The following is a 23,752-nucleotide window of genomic DNA, read 5'->3' as shown; positions in this document are numbered from 1 at the left end:
CAGATAAAACTAATAGGAATATATTTTTATCAATGGAAATGGGATTCTGTACTCCATGTGAGCATATGCAATTCTGATAAGAAGCACACACCACCTGACTTAAATAAAAGTACAATCCAGAAAAATGAAAACATTATCATTACTGAAGAAAAAGTCAACCAACGGAAGAGCATGAGCCTTCGTGGAAGACATCCCCCCATGTTCTGAACAGACCAGGTGACGACAAGGAAGCATCAAATGCCTGGCTCAGAGTTGGAGTCCTCTTTCCAGAAACAGGAAGGTTCCTTGTGGCGAAACAGGACCAGGTGTTCAGCACAAAAAAACGATCCAAAATACATAAAAGACCAACATATTCAAGATGCCAAGAAAAACCAGAAACAGAAAAAAAGGGAAACACCATTCACCAAAATCTTGCTTTAAAATACATATTCATAAAAGAAATCACACCTTATTATAAATACAAGCCTGATCCCGTCTTAGAGTCAGAATCCCACAAATTATATTACAATCAATCCATTATTACAAATAGGACACTTCAGAATAGCCGTCTGGATGTAATATTACAGGATAAACAACCAAGAACAATTTATTTAATAGATATAGCCATTCCAAATACACAAAACATTCAGAAATCAATGTGAATAACACCAGAAAATGCTAAATTAAAGGAAGAAATTGAAAGGCTTTTGAGCACGAACAGGGTATATACATTGTCGCAGTAGTAATATCTACAACTGGTATCATCCCAAAGTCACTACACAATAGTATTAAACAATTAAGGCTACACAGTAATATTTATGTAAATTTTCGGAAAGCCACAACACCAAGCACCACCAGAACATTCCGAAAATGCTAGCAATTGAGAAATGAGTGTGCTGGGCAGTGTCTGCACCTCAGGTTTTACCGGCCTGAGCTGAGAAAAAAATGATTTCAATTTTTTATAATAATAATAAGTAAGCAATAAATATTGAGAATGTGAGATGAAAAGTCATTGAAAGTTAGTCCATTGTTTGTAGGAACAGATTCATGTTGAGGTGAGTGAAGTTATTCCCTGAGCTTCAAGAGGCTGATGATTGAAGGTTAACTGTTCTTGGACCTGGTGGTGTGGGTACTGAGGCTTCTGTGCCTCCTTTATGATAGCAGCAGTGAGAAGACCATGGACTGGTTGGTGGGGGTTGTCCAATTGATGTCGAGTTAAAATGGGTTTGGGATAAACAGAGTAGATATAGACCTGCTCGTTTAATCTGGAAAATTTGAGAAACCCTGATTAAGGACCAGAGATTTGGATTTATGGATTGATTATCTATTTATTTATTTTACTGAGATACAAAGTCGAATATGTCCTTCTGGCCCTTAGAGCCAAGCTGCCCAGCAACACCCGATTTAACCCTAGTCTAATCACGGGACAATTTACAATGACAAACTAACCTACCAACCGGTACGTCTTTGGAATGTGGGAGCAAACCAGAGCACCCGGATGAAGCCCACACGGTCACGTAGAGAATGTACAAACTCCTTACAGACAGCGGCAGGAATTGAACCTGTGTCGTCTGTACTGTAAATCATTATGCTGACCACTATGCTACTGTGCCACCCAGTGTTCCGATAACAGAGGAAAAGAAACTCCTCCCTCAGAGTGTCAGACACCCTGAGCCAACTGGCTGGTCCTGGACTAATTTCCACTTGGCATTACTTACTTATTATTATTTAATTATTTATGGTTTTATATTGCTATATTTCTACACTATTCTTGGTTGGTGCAACTGTAACAAAACCCAGTTTCCCTCGGGATCAATAAAGTATGTCTGTCTGTCTGACAAGCTAACATGATGGTACTTTTTGCTGAAATAGGAGAAGAAGTTGATGAGGAAAGTGCAATGGGTGTGCTACAAATGGACTTAAAAAAGAACATTTGCTGAGCTGCCATAGATTAAGCTTGTCGTTATACTGGAGGGTCACAGGGTGACTGTAACAGGAATCAGAGAGTAGTAGTGAAAGGTCGTTTATCAGACCACAGGAAGTGAATAGGATCAATGGTCTGACAGGGCTCACTCCATCTGTCAAATTCTGGAGTTGTTCAAGCAGCAGAAAACCCCCAGAGCTCTGTTGAATTAGAGAAATATACAGCCGATTTTTGATATAATTGTGTAGACCACAAAATACTGATATTGTGCTCTCCTTACAGAAATGTCAGAATCGCAGTCAGGTTCATTATCACTAATAAAGGTCATGAAATATGTTGTTATGTGGCAGTAGTACAGTGCAAGACCAAAAAAAAACCATAGGTTACAATAAAAAATAAATAAGTAATGCAAAAGAGGAATTGTGAGATAGTGTTCTTTCCAGTTGATGATGGTACCAGCCAGAATGCTCTCTCTGGTACATTAGCAGAAATTTGCTGGAGTCTTTGGTGACATATCAAATCTCTTCAAACTCCAAATGAAGTACTGCCAATGGTGTGCTTTCTTCATGATTACATAAATATGTTGGGCCCAAGATAGATTCTCTGAGATGTTGATCAAAATCAGATTCAGGTTTAATATCCACGGCATAAGTGGTAAAATTTGATCTCACGCAGCAGCAGTACATTGCAATACATAATAAAAACTGTAAGTTACATTATATGGATTTTTTTTTAAAGTTAGATAAAGAGTACAAACCGTTGAAGTCTGATGTCACTATTTTCAAACGTTTTTATTTATAAAGGGGCACAAAAGTAAGGTTAATGCAAACATTCAGGTAATGCACATCACCAATACGCACTCTAAAGCGCGGGTGTAGTCATAATCATCATTAAGAAGTAATCTCGGCTGTTGTCTAGGGGATAATATTTTTTTGTCCATTGGAAATATAAAAAGTCATTCAGAAGTCTGCAGGCTTCAGCCTGTTGAAAATCGCTGGGTTTCACATGGGGCGACCGAGAGAGAGAGAGATTGGGGAGAAGAGAAAGAACTTGCCGAGTCTTGATGAGGCTTCCGTGAAATCGGGGGGAGCGTTGGTTCCCTCTCCCTGATGTTAGTTAAAAGTGGTTTTCCGTGATTCCAGCCACAAATTCCAATCCCGGAATCTAACACACGTGGCTTCCTTCAGAATGGCTTCCCGCTGCTGCGGGATCACTCTCTCGTGTCTTCTGGGTGCGTCTGAGGGGCTGTCCCCCAAGACTGTCCTTTATACTTCCTCACGGGGTCGCAAGTGTCAATCAGGTTGGGATGATGCAATCTCTCTCTCAACCAGCCCACCTGGCCCGAGGGCTTTTCACGTGGTCTCCATGAGACAATAGTCGCTGTCGTCTTATTCTGCATCCCGGGTGGGACGTGCAATTTGGCACATTTCTCTCTCTCTCTCTCCTACTGGGTCTTCTGACCCCCCCCCCCCCCCGACAGGTGCTCTTGCGAGTCTCACAAAGGAGGGGGCTGGGATCATAACACCTCCCCTCTTAAAAAGTTTTTACCAGCGGTTAAAACGGAGTGGTACACAGTCTTACAGGAGTTTTGAATCTAACACAATACACAAGTTTTTCTTTTCATAGAGTACTATCGTTATACATTCAAGTCAGTATCTAAATAGTTAACGATTACTGTGTCCCTTTCTTTAATATCTTAACATTGCGAACCATACATCAGACTTCAATTCAATAACCACCTATTTATTTTTTTCAAAACTAAGGAGGTGTGACCTTAGCTTAGGTGCATTTACAAAAGTTCATGTGAATACTAATCGTTTCAGTCGTTTAACTTAACCGGCAGGTCTCCAAAGGGCTGTCTTTATTATTCACAGGCTTTGGCGCAAACCCGTTCAACCTGCTTGGCTGTCTAACAATGGCATCCCCATTAACCATTGCCTCTTTTTCGGCGAGCCCCCCCCCCCCACCCCCCGTGGGGAACTTGAGTAGTTTTGCGTGGTGAAGTCCCGCCCGCCCCGTTCATCGGGGTTATTTTTGCACCACCATGCCCCAAACTTAGACCCTTTTCACCCAATTCTTCAATTTTACCTAGGTGGCTGGCCCTTTTATCAGTCCCCTTCAGGCTATTGGTGTTTGATTCGAACTCTTTGCTCAAGTAGCCTGTCGAAGGCAGCCTTTTCACACTCCATCCTGGCATAACAATAGAGTGGGGGGCCCCGCTATCCCCCGGCTCACTCTGTGAGCGATCTGCCAGGTTTAAGATTTCTTCCTTCGATTTGGAAACTACAGACTTTCTGTTTCCTTCACTAACAATCCTCACCCCCCCCCCCATTCTTAAATTCGGCGTTAACTTTGAACACTCCTTCGAGTACAAACACCGGGGAACTCACACTTCCCCCGGTTACCAAGGTTAACCCTTTTCCCACTGAACCAAGTCCATCTGACCCACAAGGACGGCCGCCCCGTTCCACTGAATCAGATACCTCAGACTTCTTCTGAGCTCCGTTACCAGGTTCAGCACCACGTGCATCCCCATCTCGGGCACACTCAAACGGGACATTGGCCTCTTCCAGGCTTTCAACACCCGCACCTTTTTCAAATTCTAACTTCCCCCGATCCACCCAGTTACTCTCTGGGCAGCTCCCACCCGGGGAAGGCGCAGCCCTGCGAGCTGAAACAACCTCCTCGGCCCTTTCAGCAGACTCCTTCGAGGCAAGGGTATCTTTTCCATCTAGGACTGCCCTCCTCTCATTATCGGGAACACCTTTAGAACTCTCAAGTTCTTCAAACAATTCTGCCAAACCAGACAGATCATCCATGTCCAACTCTGGACCTTTTAACAGCTTTATCTGTTTCTCATCTTTATTTCCTACCTTTAGGACCTTTCTCTTCGCTAAGGGCAGATCTAACTCCTTTCCCTTACGCCCTTTCACGTTACTACTCTTCGTCTTACCACCCTCTAAACCCTCATGGCACAGGGTCAGCAAAGACGTCTCGGCCAAATCAAAACTGGCCAGATTTAAACTGCTCTCGTTCACAGCTGTCTCTCTCGACATGCTGCGATGGTCCTTGGGCGCTAGGGGCGGGGCCACCACACTCGCCGGTTGCCAGGTCGGCAGCATGGCTGACCGAACCTTACCCCCTGCTAAGTCATTCCCCAGCAGGATGTCCACGTCAGCTCTCGGGAATTCTGAGGGCACCCCCCATTTCAACTGATCCATACACCAGCTCACAATCCAGAATGACCTTATATAAGGGCACCATTTCTATCCGTTTATTTATTCCTTCCACCTTTACCATGCCCATTTCCCAACCAAATTCTAGTACCTTACGGCTAACCAGGGAGAGTTCAGTGCCCGTATCCCTCCAGATTCGTACGGAAACTGGTGTGTCTCCCCCCCGTCACAGACACGGTTCTGTGTGACAGACAACTCCCAGAGCCTTCTCGTACTCTGTCTACTCTCGGCTCTCTGGTCGATTTGCTGATTACCACGGCACACCCGATAGGGACTGCGGCTTTCCCTCTTCCTATCTCCTTTCTCGGAGCAAAGCATCGAGATGCAATGTGCCCTTCCTTTCCACAATTAAAACAGGTCAAACCCAGAACCCTCTGGCCGTCTTGCCTTTCCCCCTCAACCTTACCGCTAGCTCCCGGTGGGACCTCTGCCTCACTCGTCGGACTTTCTCGATCATTCCCACGGTCTCTCTGAGGAAGTCTTTGTCTTGTGGGTTAGGACATATTCGTCCGCAAACCTGGCAAATTCGGAAATAGACTTATCCGGCTTCTCATTCAAATACATCCGGATCTCCTCTGGGACACAACTTTTAAATTCCTCAATCAAAAATAACTCCCTGAGACGCCCATAATCCTCGTCCACCCTTTCTGTGGTGCACCAACGGTCCAAGAACACCCCCTTCTCATGGGCTAGCTCGGTATACGTTTGATTCCACCCTTTCCTTAAATTCCTAAACTTTTGTCTATAGGCCTCAGGTACCAATTCGTAAGTCCGGAGAATGACCTTTTTTACCTCATCATAATTCTCCGCTCCTCCCTCCTCCAGGGACAACGCCGCATATGCTCGTTGGGCCTTCCCCTTTAACACACTTTGTAACAACGCCACCCACTGCTCTTTTGGCCACTTCTGATTTACTGCCACCTTTTCAAAAAGCAAGAAATAACTATCAACATCTGTCTCCTCAAACGGGGGCACCAATCTCAACTCCCTACTAACATTAAACCGCTCTGCTTGGTCTAACCCTTGATCTCTTCGCTCGTTTTTCATCTTCTCAATTTCCCGGTCATGTTGCCTCTGTTTCTCTTTCTCTTTTGCTTCTAGCTCCTTTAGGTGAATTTCATGCTGTCTTTGCCTCTCCCTTTCTCTCTATCTCTCTCAACCCTTTCTCTCTCTCTCTCTCAGCCGCTTCCAGCTCTTTTAACTTAATTTCACGTTCCAACTTTAATTTCTCCACCTCTAACTGAACCGTCCCACTTGATGGTACCTTTTCAGGGATATCTCCCAATACCTCAGCTTCAAACACCTTCTTTCCAATGTAATACTGGGTTATGGCCCTTTGTACCTCCCGCTTTTTCATGGACGAACTCACTTCTGCTAGGTTCAACCCCTTCGCTAAATTTAACAAGTCTGATTTGGTGACCGCCTCTAGTGCCCCCACCATCGGGTTTTCCATAAATTCACCCACGTCCATCTTTGCTGGTTTCCCGTCTGGCTACCCGCGTAACCAGATTCAAGTTTTTGATTTACAAGCCCGATTCACTGGCCTCCCAATTTGGTGTCAAATCCCGAAACGAGAACCCCAACTGTCAGGAAATCCCGTAACTGGAGAATTTACCAGCAAAGATAGAGAGGTCCGTTGAAGTCTGATGTCACTATTTTCAAATGTTTTTTATTTATAAAGGGGCACAAAAGTAAGGTTAATGCAAACATTCAGATAATGCACATCACCAATACGCACTCTAAAGCGCGGGTATAGTCATAATCATCATTAAGAAGTAATCTCGGCTGTTGTCTAGGGGATAATATTTTTTTGTCCATTGGAAATATAAAAAGTCATTCAGAAGTCTGCAGGCCTCAGCCTGTTGAAAATCGCTGGGTTTCACGTGGGGCGATCAAGAGAGAGAGAGATTGGGGAGAAGAGAAAGAACTTGCCGAGTCTTGATGAGGCTTCCGTGAAATCCGGAGGAGCGTTGGTTCCCTCTCCCCGATGTTAGTTAAAAGTGGTTTTCCGTGATTCCAGCCACAAATTCCAATCCCGGAATCTAACACACGTGGCTTCCTTCAGAATGGCTTCCCGCTGCTGCGGGATCACTCTCTCGTGTCTTCTGGGTGCGTCTCAGGGGCTGTCCCCCTGAGACTCTCCTTTATACTTCCTCACGGGGTCGCAGGTGTCAATCGGGTTGGGATGATGCAATCTCTCTCTCAACCAGCCCACCTTGCCCAAGGGCTTTTCACGTGGTCTCCATGAGACAATAGTCGCTGTCGTCTTATTCTGCATCCCGGGTGGGACGTGCAATTTGGCACATTTCTCTCTCTCTCTCTCCTACTGGGTCTACTGACCCCCCCCCGACGGGTGCTCTTGCGATTCTCACAAAGGAGGGGGCTGGGATCATAACAGAGTACAAAATGAGAGGGAAAAAAGTAGTGAGATAGTGTTCATGGGTTCAGTGTCCTGTGGTTGACTGTAATGAGGAAAGCAAGAAAGTGTAGATGATTAAGTCCGCTGGAGACATGGAATTTACTCGGTAGAGGTGTGAGGTAATGCATATGGAGAGATGCAACAGGGCAGAAGTGTGCACAGTTAATGAGATGATATTGGTGATATGAAAGAACCGAGGGACCATGGAGTGTGTGACACAGATCTTTAAAAGGCAGCAGGAGATGTCAAAGAGGTGGTTAAGGCATTTAAAATATAAGACGTAAGAGAATACTGAAGGGATATTTAATCGAGGTGTGTAAACTTAGGGTAGTCCTGAAATACTGGGAAACAGTGATAGTCTATTCCCATTTGCAAGGGATCTGAAAGCAGGATTTTAAAAAATAATTTTTGAAAAGTTAGACAAGGGAAGAGGATTTTCTTCATGCAGAAGATGCTTATGATCTGAAACTCCCTGCCTGAGAAGAAGGAAGAGGCAAAAACCTTCAGCACATTTAAAAAGTACTTGGATGTGTACTTTAAAAGCTGTGAACTTCCAGTTTATGAACAAGATACTCGAAAATCACTTTTCCAGATGAGCTGCATTGCCTCCTTTTATGTTACAAATTTTCCCTGATTTTTGATCTCCCCCCCCCCCCCCAACATTCTCTGTTTGTTTGGCTTCCTGAAAAGAAACATTAAGTACCCATAAATGTACAGAACTTCCTCTCACCCTTAGTCAGGTCCCTGAAATTTCCTCTAGGTTGCAATTCCATAGTTGATAACTATGGTGTAACTTCAAGGTCTGTCTTGAGACCATCGAAGAAACAATATCATATGTCCCAGAAAAGTTTTAACACCAGACGTGAAATATGTTCAGAATGGGAAGGCTCATTTGAGATTAGAAGGAACCATTGCCTTTGTTGCTAAATCCTTGTTTCAGACTCTGCCAACATATATCATCCTTATATCAAACTGTCTTTATGCACTGTGTTTATCGAAATGCTATATGTGCAAGGCCAACTATAATGGAAGGTTTCACACAATGTAAACATCGTAGTATTGTAAGCTCTTGCATGTGAGAAACATTAAAGTTGGTTTGTAATTGGCACAGTCAAACTGTCAAGTTTCTGAGTGGAAAGGGTCCTTTAATAGCAGATAATATATATATAATGATTTACTTAACAAAACCAGTAGGAGCAAGTCAAGCAACAACATACACAAAATGCTGGTGGAACACAGCAGGCCAGGCAGCATCTATAGGGAGGAGCGATTAGTTTGGCATCCCTTTGGGATCGCTTGACAAAAGCAGTAATATATTAGGTACTCACTACCGGTTAGTACAAAGATGCAAAACTTCACAATATAATATTAGGGGCTTTAATATTTAAAAAAATCTTCCACCACTTCAATGTAGGTAAGGCATTTTATTTAATGTTTTCTATGATCAATGTAAAACTTCCCTGAAAATCTGGCTGGTTAGTGAACCTTACCACATTAATTTTCAAACCAAACATATTTAAACAATTCAGTCAAAACGTTGCCAGAAGGAGAGTTTATTTCCAAATCATTGAAGCGTGACAGGAGTCAAAGGGATTTATTCCAGATGCAGAACCAATCCAAAGTAGTGATAGCCAAAGTTAGCAAAATATCATCTATTTGCAGTTAGTTTACTGCTTTTAAAGGTTCTGAATCAGAATTTGGTTTAATATTACTGGCACATGTCATGAAGTAAGTTGTTTTGTGGCAGCAGTACATTGCAATTGCAATACATAATAAAAGCTATAAATATGTATCTGTACACATGTAAAATTTAAAAACTAGAACAAAAAGAGAGAAAACAAGATAAAAATGAGGAAGAGTACATGGGTTCTTTGTCCATTCAGAAGTGTGATGGCAGTGCAGAAAAAGCTGTTCCTAAAACTTCATGTGTCCAGGCCCCTGTAATGGTAACAATGAGAATGGGTGCATGGAGTCCTAACTGATGAGTAATGACATTCTGAGGCATCGCCTTTTGAAGGTGCCCTGGATGCTGGGGAGGATATTGCACATGATGGAGCTGGCTGTGTCACAACTTTCTGCAGCTTTTTCTGATCCTGCGCAGTGGCCCCTCCATACCAGACAGAGATACAACCGGTTAGAATGCTCTGCACGGTACAGCTGTAGAAATTTGCGAGAGTCTTTGGTGACGTAGCAAACCTCCTAATGAAAAATAGCCTCTCCATGCCTTTTTTTTGCAATTGCAGCAATATGTTGGGCTTAGGATAGATCTTCAGAGATGTTGATGTCCAGGAACTTGAAACTGCACACACTTTCCACTGCTGATCCCTGAATGAAGACCGGTGTGTGTTCCCTCAATTTCCCCTTCCCGAGTCCACTATCAATTCCTTGGTCTTAATAACACTGAGTGCAAGGTTGTTGCTGTGACACCACCCAACCACCTGACCTATCTCACTCCTGTATGCCTCCTTGTCAAATAAAGGATTAGTTTATTTGCAGATAATTTCTTGAATCTGCTACATTAAATGAAATACTTATTGACCAGAATAGTGTATGTTGATGAGATTAGGTAGAGAAATGTAAGGAAGATTAGGAAAACAAATACTAGCGTGGACCTGGAGCTGATCTGCTAATGGACTCATGCCAGTATTTGTTTTCCTATCTCTCCTTACATTTCTCTAACTAATCTCATCAACATTAATGATTTTTTTCACCGGTGTCCTCAGTTAGCTTCTGCTTGAAGGTGTCAACGCAGCTCACCACAAATACTCAGATTCCCACACTCCCATCAATCTGGGTAAAGCACTTTCTTTTGAATTCACTGTTATAGTTGGTGTAGGTTGAGTGAACTTGCCCTTTTTTCCTTGGAGTGATGGAGGATGAGAGGTGACCTGATAGAGGTGTATAGGATGATGAGCAGTATTGATCACGTGGACAGCCAGAGGCTTTTTCCCAGAGCTGAAATGGCTAACACGAGGGGGCATAGTTTTTAGGTGCTTGGAACTATGTACAGAGAGGATGTCAGGGCTAAGTTTTTCTCACAGAGAGTGGTGGGTGCATGAAATGCACTGCCAGCGGTGGTAGAAGCGGATACAATAGTGTCTTTGAAGAGACTCTTAGATAGGTACATGGGGCTTAGAAAAATAGAGCGCCAATGCAATAGGGTAATTCTAGGCAGCTTCTAGAGTAGGTTACATGATCGGCACAACATTGTGGGCCGAAGGGCCTGTAGTGTGCTGTAGATTTCTATGTTCTATATTAATCATTTGTGTTTATTTCATATTCATGATGACTACCTGATGGCATGAATATTGATTTCTCATTCTGGTAATTTTTCCCTTCCCCTCCTCTCCCCTCTTCTTCCATTCTCGACTTCGGCTTTTTACCTCTGCTCACCTGCCTATCACTTCCCCCTGGGTCCCCTCCTCCTCTTTCTCTCATGGTCCACTCTTCTGTCCTGTCAGATTCCTTCTTCTCCAGTGCTTTACCTTTCCCAGCCACCTGGCTTCATCTGTCACCTTCCAGCAAGCCATTTCCTCCATCTCCCCACCTTTTTATTCTGGCATCTTCCTCCTTCCTTTCCAGTCATGAAGAAGGGTCTTGGCCTGAAATGTTGATAGTTTTACTTATTTCCATCGCTGCTGCCTGTCCTGCTGAGTTCCTCCAGCATTTTGTGTGTGTTACTTTTAACTTTGCTTACAATGGAAGCATCTTTGTTTCTGTTAATCCTGTTAAACATAACTGAAGAGCGAACAAGTAGGCTCTAGGATTGTGTTTACTTGATCATAGAAGACTGAGGAAATTTAATTGAAACTTGCACAATCCGCTCAGAGCTGAACAGGCCAGATGCAGGCAACAAAGTTCCCCCTGGTGCAGAGTCTTAAGGATAAGGAAACTTACTGTATGACTGAGATGAAGAGAACTGTCTTTACATGGGGGATACAAATCCCTGGAATTCTCTGCTGTGGAGACTCCATCACTGAGTTAATATAAAACAGAACTGAAGGAAATTGGATATTTCAGAATTGCATTTGTGTTAGTGGATCAGCCATGATTACGATGAGTGATGTAGCAGCCTGAAAGCTTTAAGTAGCTTATTCCTGCAACTGTTTCTCATAATCCAATGTGCAACCTTATCAAGCTGTGAGAGTCTCCCTGAGATTGTACTTTCTTGCTGTGTTTAATAACGTGTGGGCAATGCTCCAAAGACAACTTTGTTGAAAATGAATCACATCGGATTGTGGGTGAAGACTGAAGTCCTTGGAGAAGAAAACAGAGACATTACCTAATAAACATGGAGTTAGTCATCGCAATATTGGCATTACCTTACAGGTTATCGCCATATTTAGCAGCTGAGCAAACAATCCATTTTTCACAATCACATTTTAAAATTGTTAAAAATACTCTCTAGTGTTTTCTCCTTAAATTATTTAAGAGATTCATAGTACCCCAGAAGGTGAGAGGTGTCAATGCTGGGGAATGGAACACTCAACTCCCTCTGCTGCCCCTTCTTCGCTTTCTTGATTGGTCCACTTCCCTCTCCTATCAGGTTCTTTCTTCTTCAGTCCTTTACCTCATTCACCTGTCACCTCTCAGCTTCTCACTTTATTCCCCCACCCGCACCCTTCCACCTACCACCTTCCAGTTTGTACTCCTCCCCTCCCCCACCTTCTCCTCCTTCCTTTCCTCCCCTGTTGAGGGCTCTTAGCCCGAAATGTCGGCTTTTTATTCCTCTCCTTGGATGCTGCCTGACCTGCTGAGTTCCTCCAGCATTTTGTGTGTGTTCATCTGGAGTCAGTGGGAAGTATAACCACATCCAGTGGATGCCATTTGTACACATTAATAATCTGTCCTGAAAGAGGTGACCCCACTCCATCACCATTTCCCTTTTCCTTAGAAGGGATTTTTAAATAATTTTGCCAGTTTATCCCCAGAAGAATCTGTGCAAAGATTGACCTTTGCACAATGAACATGATACAGTCCCGAACATCAGGGTGAGTATCATGTGTAGGCGGAAATTGAATTTGTGCAGAAATTTCTGGTGTTCTGCCATTTCGAATACATTGTGATTTTGTTCAGTAGGAATATCCTGGATTTGGAGAAGATGCATGAAACAAATTAGAATGGTTACAGAAAATTCTGTTTTCACTACTTCATGCAATTTCTTCTGGGGTCTTCGCCTCCATCAACCACACCAATTAGCTGCCGTACGAATGACCTTGCTGAAAAGTCATAATGCGAGTCAGAAGTCAAGGACCTTTCTTTTGTGCCTGATATCAGTTCAGTTGTGCTGTGTGTAGCGTGTTGATAGAATCATTTTTATGGATTCACAAGTGCCTGCATTGTGCATTTCCACGGCTTTGATTCTGTAAAAACACTAATCGTTTCTGCATTATGATCAGTGTAAAGCTACCAATCTCAAGTAAATAGTTATTTTTCTGAACTTTTCTTCAGACCATGAGTTAATAAGAGAACAATGTAGAGTTGCATGTTTGAGGAGAAGGAGGAAATCCAATTCTATTTGTCTGATGCCCCTTGTGAGTTATTTGCTCTGACTTGGCCAACGTTGTGTGAAACACAGCCTGATAAACAAAATAATCTAGATGAGAATATTTTAATTCAAGCTTAGAAACTCAATCTTAGGAAGGGCAAAAATGGCTAATACAAGGCATTAGCTTGGAGGGAAGTATAAAGGAGGTGTGAAAGGTTTCTACACAGAAAGTGGTGTGTATCGAACATGCTGCCAGGGCTGAAGTAGAGTCAGATACGTTAGGCACTTTTAAGAGACTCCTAGATAAGCAAGTAGATGAAAGAAAAAAAAATTGGATGGTTAGATTGATCTTGAAGTAGGTTAATGTGTAGGAATAACATTGTGAGCTGAAGGTCCTGTAGTGTGCTATACTATTCTACATTCAAATCCATGATTCCACCACCAAGGACAACAAAGCTAACTGGCACGTTCTATCTACAGGATCTGCTCCAAGTCCTTTTCCATCCTGCTTTGATTCCCTGCTGTCTCCTCAAAGGCAAATGGGCAATGATTGCAGACCTTGCCAATTAATTAATAGGCTGGAAAATTGCTCGGAATACCCAAGGCCTGGGACCAGGCCTTAATTGTTGAACTGTACTGCCAGTAATGTGCTGTACTGTTCTGTGGAACCAACAGCTTTGAAGCAAATGGATGTCATGAGTAAAATGAATATTGTTATTCAAGATTCAAGATGCTTTATTGTCTTTCTTCAGTATGTAAGTGAAAGGAGAAAAAATTATTGTTACTCTGGCTCTGATGAAGCATAAAAATAAACACAATAAGCATAAATTATGCAATTAAAAAGCAATTCTATAAAACGCAATGTACAAGTAACTGTATTGATGAATTTTGAAGAGACCGTCTGGATGCTTGTTTTGTTGGTACTGTGAAGCTCTCCCGTTGCTTTCTCGGCGTTTGCGCTCAGGGTGGGAGGGGGGCAGGTAATGTGGCTGGCATTTAATTATAAGATGTTCAAGTGCCACAGAATAGTGACTGCTATCCACAGAAAAGGCTCTGCACCATCCTTTGTTGAAATACCATACCCACAGAGTCTGCCTCCTCATTAAAAATCGTAAATTCAATGCTAATTACTAACCTGAAGAAGCACAGGGAAAACATGATAAAAATGTACTGTATCTGGGTTCACATCCTTTATTAGTTATGTTTTGCCTCATTAATGAAGTTTTCCTCAGATGAACAGATTCATGACAGGTTTGCAGTTGAGCTGTAGAAAGTTGTGATGATGTTGGTTGCTTACATAAGCAAAAGTTCAATACTGGGCAACCCTGGAATACGCCTGGGCTGCGCGGAGCATGATTGAGTACCTTTGTGTAAGGGAACTAAAACATGGTTTAGTAACTGGAAGGGTTGCTGAGGTAGAGATACATCTCTACCAAAAGAGGCGTAAGGTGCTCCTTTCCTCTGCTAACCTGCAGATCCCTCAGTGTAGCACTTGCTTTGCCCCCAATCAGGGTCATGTGAAGCCGTGGGCGCAGGTGGTGGATGGTCGTATGAGCAGCTGGTGCATATCACGAGTCCTAGTTGTGCGACCACTGACATCAGGCAGACAATCTCCGAAGAGTATTGATAATGGCTGGGGTCACCTGTCTTGTAAAGACACTGCCCAGAAGAAGGCAATTGAAGACCATTTCTGTATAAAAATTTGCCGAGAACAGTCATGGTCATGGAAAGACCAGGATTACCTATGTCATATGACACGACGAACAACGAATGAATGAGTAATCAGAAAATGGAGCTGCATCTCTCCTGTTCAATTTTCCAAAGAAGACAGGATTGGCTTTAATCTTTTGTGCCAAGTGGGGATACAGAACCCCAATTTGGCCATTCAGTTCAAATATACATGATTCAAGACTCTGCTGTCAAGGGGTGTGGGGTGAGTGGAGAAAGTAGTGTGGAGACTGGTATGAATCATCCAAGATTTTAATTTTGTGGAGTAGGTTGTAGGGGCCAGTTGGCCCAGTTCTACACTTGTTTCCTGTGTTTCTATGGTAAAGGATTGACTTCAAAGGTACAGAGTGGAATACTTCAAGGTCATTCTGAAAGGAGATGTGATGCATTCCCTGTAACTTTGTTATGAATCAGTAATTCATTATTCTTAACACTGATAATTCGTATTGTCTGTTCTTTTGTAATTGCACAGTTAGTTATCTTATGCACAATGGTTGTTTGGCCATCTTTATGTGTAGCTTTCCATTGATTTCATTGTGTTTCTTTGCATATACTGTGAATGCCTGCAAGAAAATGAACCTCAGGTATATGGTGGCATATACTTACCTTGAAAATAAATTTACTCTGAACTTAATTTAAAAATAAATTTATTCTGAACTCTGAACATATAAATAAGAGAAATTCTGCAGATGATGGAAATCCGAGACAACTCACACAAAATGGTGGAGGAAGTCAGCTGGTCAGGCAGTATCTACGGAAATGAATATACAGACAATGTTTCAGTCTGAGTCACTTCTTCAAGACCGGAAAGGAAGGGAATGACACCAGGATAAATAGGTGAGGGGAGGGAAAGGAGGATAGCTGGAAGGTGATTGGTGAAGCCAGGTGGATGGGGACTATAAAGGGCTGAAGATGAAGGAATCTAATAAGAGAGGAGAGTAGACCAAAGGAGAATGGGAAGAAGAGGGGACTCAGAGAGGTGATAGGTAGGTGAGAAGAGGTAACATACATATGTTGTGTTTCCCTTTTTTGTGCAAGCTTACAGCCTCTATTTAATTATAGTGAACTTTCATATCTGAATTTTTTCCACATAGAGTTAAAATAATCAGTATATTTCTGTCTTCAGCCTCAGGAATAATAGATGTCATTTATATGCATTCTGGAATCAAAATAAAATGGCCTCTTTATAACTTGCCTTGGCGATGACTTACAATTCCCTCAGGTCGAACACTTCACAACTAAAATCTCGTCCCCTCCTCTCCTCAAATGAGCAGAATCAGTAAGGTACTGAAAATGAACATTTGCAGGGTGAAAGCAGAGTTCAACCATTCCCTTTGACAAACAAAGGAACAAAACAGATTTTTTGGGGTCGATTCACTTTCCTCAAGAGGTCTGTGAGATTATTGCTTTTGAGTTCTCAGTGGTTCAGCGGAGCTGATTCACATTGATTTTCCAAAACCTTAACATGCTCCCTTGTTTTGAAATTGCATTGAGACCATGTAATGTTCTGAAATAATCACAGCAATCTGTCACTGTCTCCAAATGTCTTGTGAAATTGAGCAATCTAAGACTTTCTGGACTCTTCATGAGGGAAATTACATACACACAACTAACTTCTGCATTGTTGTAACATAACATTTGTATTATGTAAATGGACCCTTAAGTAAGATCAGCACAGCCGCTAAGTTCTGGCTTGTTGCTACTCTTTGTTCCTACTCATACCACTGGGTGTGCACTTTTGAACTACCTCAATAAGTTGTGCACTTTCATTCTATTATTAAAGATACAGCGCAGTAGTAACAGGCCCTTCTGGCGTAACGAGTCCACGCCGCCCAATCACACCTGTCAGACCAATTAACCAACTCATCCGTACATCTTTGGAATGTGGGAGGAAATCAGAGCAGCCGGAGAAAACCCTGCACAGTTACGGGGAGAACGTACAAACTCCTTACAGAGAGCGGCGGAATTGAACCCGAATTCCTGGTGGTGTAATAGCGTTACACTGACTAACGCTACCCTACCCTGCTGCACTGCGCAATTATTTTGCAGCCATTAACTCACTAATTTATTTAATCACATCCATCCTTTTGATAGTTTTTGTTAAGAGAATCATTTACAATTACCCTGGTAAATCATCTTGCCATGTTTGTGTGCTGTACCATTGGCTGGTGGTGATGAGAAGTCCACCAATGCTGATGGTGGGTGCTCAACCAAGGGCTGCTAGTGGTGAATGCTCCACCAATAGCTGCAGGGGGAGAGCACTCCATTATTGCTTGCTGAGTAGCCCAGCATTGGCCATTGTGCCCCACCATTGGTCGGTGAGGCTGCATGTCTACATGAGCTGCAGATGCAGAGAACTCCATTAGAGACTTTCAAATAAAAGAGATAGAGATAATTCCCTGACTTGTATAGCCTCCTTGAGGTAGAATTTAAGCAGCAAACAGCAGTACTCCCTGTGTTTCTGATGTTTGTTTATTGTGGTTCTCTTTTAGAGGGTCTAGCAGTGGGAGTCGGATTTGGTGCTATTGGCAAGACCGCATCAGCGACCTTTGAAAGCGCAAGGTAGGTCTGGGTTCTGCTCGATAGTTTCACAGTTGAAGGCCTTCCTGACTCTCCAATCAGTCAGGAATGTCATAGCTTTTGGTTGCTGCCTGTCTCAGCTCAGGGTTGGGAAAATCTGTATGCAAACTTTCAAAGTCAGAGGAGTGGAAGAAGCCAAGATATGTTTCTCAGATCTATGGTCCAGGGGTGAGGTTTGTGAGCTGAAAGAGAACTGACCGCATATTCAGGATATATCAGGCTGTAACAGCAAACTGGATTCTGATTCTTCACCAAGATCGAACTTGAAGCCAAAGTAAAAAATAATGGCAGGATTTTAGTAGTGGAGCAGAGGGATCCTGGAGTCTGCATCCATAAATCCGTCAAAATTGCTGCACAAGTTGATAGGGCGATGAAGAAGGTGTGTGGTGTGTGGACATTCATTAGTCAAGGGATTCAGTTTAAGAGCCATGCGATAATGCTGCAGATCTATAAAACTCTGGTTTGACCACACACAGAGTATTGTGTTCAGTTCCGACCCCCTAGGAAGGATATGGAAGCTTTAGAAAGGGCGTAGAGGAGATTTACCAGGATGCCACCTGGAATAGAGAACAGTAGAGGAAAGGTTGAGTGACATAGGCTTTTCTGTTTGGAGTGAAAGCGTAGAAGGGGTAATTTGATGGAGGTGTATAAGATGATACGAGGCATAGATGGAGTAGATAGTCAGCTCCTGTATTCCAGGGTTGCAATAGTTAATGTGAGAAGGTATAATTGTAAGGTGATTTGAGGAAAATATAGAGGGACGTCAGAGGCAGGTTTTTTTTCGCATAGAGAGTGGTGGGTGCATGAATGCAGTGTCAGGAGTGACGGTAGAGGTACATACATGATGGGCATCCAAAAAAATCAGAGGGTGGAAGAACGGTGAATAGCTATGTGGGATAAAAGGATTATATTGATCCTGGAATAGGTTGAAAAGGTCGGCGTAACATTGTGGCTGAAGAGCCTGTACTGTTCTATGTTATGTGCAATAAAAACTGTGGTGAATTTATTGGCACGTTGGAGTGTGTATATCCAGAGCCTTTGTACTTTTCTGTGGTATGGTCTTCACACATTGCACATCTTGGTGGATAATTTTAATCCCTCTGCAGTTAATGATATTCCACTTGTCTTCATATGCAAAAGAATTTGAAATGCAAAGGAAAATAGTGAAGAATTTCTTCCTCATATCCTCTGCTTCTTTAGCTATTTTGGTTGCTGTTTAAAACCCAGCTTGGTATCATAAATTTTCATCTAACATCCCTATGCTGTACCATGGGATGTTTTACTGGCTTAATACTGTTATATAAAGACAATTTGTTTTTGTTACAACAGAATGAGTATTTGGTAACTTGACATGAAATGAAGATTTGGTTGCCTTCCACTAAAAAGTTTTTATTCAATTAATACAATGAATGTGTATAAGGACATTTTATTCAATGTCCTTATAAACATATTGAATCTCAGCCACTGAACAATTGTATGAATGTCTGTTTCTATTTCCCATGATCTCTCAATGTGTATAACTTTGGGTGCCCTCAAAAACACAATTCAAAAAAATAATCAATTACTTTGAAAGGAAGAATCTTCCTCCTCTGCTTTATGTTCTATCTGTTATTGCTGAGCTCCCTGGGCCAAAATTACATTGTGCCTTCGAAGTGGAATGGGGTATGAACTGTGTTGAAAGAGACTGCAAAGAGAAACATAGTGCGAGGGCTGTTTGCACTTTATTTATGTAATCTGGATCTTGGTGGAACTAACTTTTGGAAATGGAGTAGAACATGCAGCCACGATATGGTGCATTTTGCTTGACTGACTGGCGATGAGTTTCCAGTCAGCGTTCGGTGACTTGAACCCACACCCTGAGTCGTGGATCAGATCCAGAACTTATCTCCAATTTGGAAAGTCCGGTGCATTTCATTACAAACATCAAAGCATTTATGAAACTTGATTTCAAAGAAAAAGGGATTTTCCTGTTTTGACTGTAAAAAAAATCCTCCCGAGTTTCTGACCTTTACAGCTCACAATGTTGTACCTGAGTCAGGAGCAGGCTGTTCTTTGAACAGTTTTTCATACTCTGCTGTTGAGTAGCTTTAATCTTTTCCACGACATATAATAAATATTGGCTGTCCCTGACAAAGAAAAAGATTAATCCCTGGATATTCAGGGGATATAAATGCTGATTTATTCTGTGGTTTGGGGAATATCAAGTAAAGAAATTGCAGAGACCCTCTCGGACTGGAGTTTCTAACCTCAGTCAATATGGCAGAAGAAGAGAAGAAAGCCCTTAACTCCGAGTGGAGTCATCGGGACGCCGTCATGAGGGTCTTTTTTTTTTTGGCAGTCTTTCTTATTTTTACAAAGTTGAGTTGCTACCTCGACGCTCAGTCCAGCATGGATGGGAAGTTAATGGTAGGGTCCGTGGCATAAAAAAAGTTGGGAATAGGAATCCCTGCTTTAGGTGTAAAAGGATTGTATTGGTTTTGTAGCTGCAGTGAAGGAAGTAATGCCATCTTTGAACGTGTTCTCCAGCGTCTGGGTGGGACTCCTTTCTAGTGAGCACAACTTTGTCATTCACACTTTGCAAGATGACCGATTGCAGCTTCTGCAAAAAACCTGAGAGTCAGACTTTGAACTGTTGTGCTCACAAGACAAAGGAGCAAAAGCAGGCCATTTGGCCCATCGAGTCCACTCCGCCACTCCACCATGAGCTAAACTATTCTCCCGTCTAGTTCCAATTTCTGGCTTTTTTCCCATATCCCTTGTTACCCTGACTAATTAGATAACTGTCAATCTCCTCCTTAAAAACCCTCAATGATTGGACCTCCACAGCTGTATGTGGCAACGAATTCCATAAATCCATGACCCTCTGGCTAAAAAACTTTCTCCTCACCTCTGTTTTAAATGGGTACCCTCTAATTCTAAGACTGTGACCTCTTGTCCTGGATTCACCCACCAAGGGAAACAGCCATTCCATATCTACTCTGTCCACCCCTTTCAACATTCGAAGGAAAAGAAGTTAAAATCTCTAAGTAGAGCTATTGTTCCTCATTATCAGGAGTGTAAGTAGAGGTGGGTGAGGAATAATTCAGGGATACATCTACCTCGTATTATTTCACCATATTAATGGACACATGCATGCGTGGCTAATATTTAAATATTTCAGGGCTCTGTTTCATTCACCTGTGTTAGTCTGAATAGAATTACCCTCAAATGATCATTCCTAACTCGGTTTGCAAGCTTTAGGGACATAAGTCGCTAAACAATATTTTCAACTGTTTGTGGAACATATGATCCACAAGATGCGATGTTTTTTACTCCATCACCATCTCCCAAGCAGATCGATGGAACTCCGTTTTCAGTGAACTCAACATCATCATTTACTTCCGTTCAAGAAAGCTAGCTGCAGTTTCTACAAAGCCTAAAAATCAAACTATGAACTTGATGGAGGCGTATAACGAGATAAGGGACATAGATCAAGTGGACAGCCAAAGACTTTTTTCCTGGGTGGGAATGGCTAATACTCTTAGTGATTTTTGGTCTTAGCACATCTGGCAAATAATTTCAGCCACCAGTGCTCAAATTTGAATATAGATTGTAGATGTAATTTAAAATACCATTCTGAACAATAGATTTCTAAAAGCCTTGAATCACAGACCAGATAATGCTGATTAAAATTAATTTACATGTCTATGGTGTGGGTGTGAATTGGGAGGTGTGAAAGTTTGTGTGTAGTTTCAAAGAAAGCATTGTGGATGCATTGCAAATACAGAATTGTTCTTTGCTGGTTAGCACATAAAATATCAGGTAACATGAGCCAGCCAGCCCTTTCGACCGAAAATGTCTCCATATGATGCCTGCTGTATCTTGTTTTGATGAATAAAGAGGCTGCTTCATATCTACCAGTACTTTTCTCCGGTGACTTCATTCATGCGACAACGAATACAAGGGGTCAACATTTTAAGGTGATTGGAGGAAAGTATAGGGGGGAATGCCAGAGGTAGGTTTTACACAGAGAGTGGTAGGTGCATGGAACGCACTGCCAATGGTAGTGGTAGAGGCAAGTACATTAGGGATTCTTCTATATGAATTGCGAGGCACATAAATGAAAGAAAAATAGAAGGCTATGTGAAAGGGAAGAGTTAGATTGATTGACCTTGGAGTAGGTTAAAAGATTAGTACGTCATCCATGTAGAAGGATTCTTCATTGCTGTTTCCATAACAGTTTTGTTTGACCTGTTGTGGTTGTTAGCCCTGAGCTGAACCCCCAAACCTGGAGTATCAGTGGACAACTCTTCGTTTGGCCTCTACCCTTTGACTTGTTTGGTATGGGTGACCTTACTCCAAGAGCCAAAGCATAAAACTCTTAACTCCAGCCAGCATAGCTCTCCGGGTCATTGAGGCACGCAAGCCTCTAAACCTCTAAGGATGTGTCTCCTTGGAAGCAACTGACGTGATGAAGGATGCCATGAACGTCACCAGAGATGGAGGACCTTCCTTGTTGCCCTAAACACCAATGACGTAACAGGCAAAAGAAGAATAACACCATGGGTTGAAGGGCCCGGAGTGTGCTGTACTGCTCGATGTTCTATGTTCAAATCCATGACTCTTCCAGCATGGACAACAAGGCCAGTTGGCATGTCAGATTACCACCATCTACAGGTTCTCCCCCAGGTCATACTCCATACTGCTTTGATTTACTGTGGCCTTATCCAAGGACAATTTGGAATGGCCTTGCCAAGTCAATTCATTGGCTGGGAAGTGGTGAGTAATGCCCAAGGTGTGGGAACAAGGCCATATTTGCTGAACCAGACTGATTGAACCCTTTTGTCTAAAGCTTTCAACTGAGATGTAGGTTTGCCTCTTGCTTGTATTGAAACTGGAAACTAATTAACATTTGATCAGGCAGCATTTGTAGAGGGAAATGGACAGCTGACATTTTGGGTTGAGAACTTTCATCAGTCCAACTGATATTGACTGTCAGTTACCCTCTGCAGATGCTGCCTGACCTGCTGAGTTCCCCAACAGTTTAATTTGGTCCAGATTCCAGCATCTACAGATTCTTGCATCTCTATGCAACCAATTAACATTACACTAGAAAACTGAATGAGCATTCAGGCAGACCTTACTAAGAGAATTCGGTTATGATCTATTCATTACACTCAGATAAAATATTTACCACGGTTCAAGATTAATTACTATTGTCCGCAGTTGTTGCAGAATTAATTAATTCCAAGGTAAGTAGCTGAGAGTAAATCCTATTAATGGACTAATCCATCTCTTTCATACATTGCATAATATGAACCCACACTGCCTAATTACACCCAAGTACGTCTTTGGAATGTGGGGGGGGGGGGGGGGGTGGTGACCAGAGCACCCAGAGGAAGTGCATGCGGTTACAGGGAGAAACGTACAGACAGCGGTGGGAATTGAACCCAGGGTGCTGATGCTGTAACAGCATTATGCTAACTGCTGCACTGCCTTACCGCCGCAGATGGGAGATGCAGGTAGAAGGGCAAATATTGTTTGCCATGCAGCAATTCTCTCAAAATGGAATTCACTGTGGAGGGTTTAACACCTTTCAATTCCTCCTTTAAATCTGTATATTACACTTTACCTGACTTATAGCTTCATTAAGCTTATTTGTGCCTCTGGTAGCATGCAGCACCAAGTTAGAATATAAAGGAGGATAGTAGTTCCATCACAAAGAGAAACTCTCCAGAAGTTCCTCCAGCATTTTGTGTGTGTTGCCTAGATAGCAGCTCCATTCAGCTTTAATCTATTTATTGTGTTGTTCCCTTCTTGTATGGCCATTTGTTCTGACAGAGAAGTTCAGTCCTTAGCAATATGTTCTTAGATTGTTATGATCCTTCAGTGCTTTTTTTTATTTAGAGATACAGCATGGTCACATGACCTTCTGGCCCAACATGTCTGCACCACCCAATTGCAGCATGGGACTCGTACATCTTTGGAATGTGGGAGGAAGCTAGAGCACTCACAGTTATGGGGAGAATGCAAACATACAAAGTTCAAAGTAAAAATCTATTATCGGAGTGCAGACATGTCACCGCATACATCCCCGAGTTTCTTTTTCTATGGGCATACTTAACAAATCTATAGAACGGTAAACTGTAAACATCAGGAACTGTAAAGAAAGTGTACAGATTAAGTTAATAAATAAATAGCAATTAATAATGAGCATGAAATAACAAGATAAAAGAGTCCTTAAATGAGTGTAGGTAGTTATCCCCTTTTGTTCAAGAGCTTGGTGGTTAAGGAGTAGTAACTGTTCTTGAACCTGGTGCTATGTGTCCCTTCTATCTGATGGCAGTAGTGAGAAAAGATCTGGATGCTACTTTTCTACGGCAATATTTCATGTAGATGTGCTCAATGGTTGGGAGGGT

The 23,752-nt window shown here is 42.4% G+C and overlaps 1 protein-coding gene across 7 annotated transcripts in view; it reads left to right on the top strand.

Moving 5' to 3' along the window:
* Positions 1-23,752, top strand: part of LOC132380011 (zinc transporter ZIP11-like) — a 795,493-nt gene that overhangs the window by 515,787 nt on the left and 255,954 nt on the right. For all 7 annotated transcript variants that reach the window (XM_059948461.1, XM_059948456.1, XM_059948455.1 and 4 more), the window contains one exon: positions 17,267-17,336. In XM_059948461.1, the coding sequence (XP_059804444.1) occupies positions 17,267-17,336 (70 nt within the window). The remainder of the gene's footprint in view (positions 1-17,266; positions 17,337-23,752) is intronic.

This window comes from Hypanus sabinus, chromosome 23, assembly GCF_030144855.1.
Source record: "Hypanus sabinus isolate sHypSab1 chromosome 23, sHypSab1.hap1, whole genome shotgun sequence".
In the NCBI taxonomy this organism is placed as follows: Eukaryota; Metazoa; Chordata; class Chondrichthyes; order Myliobatiformes; family Dasyatidae; genus Hypanus; species Hypanus sabinus.
The sequence above is the reverse complement of the archived record's forward strand: the minus strand, read 5'-3'. Positions and strand labels throughout refer to the sequence as shown.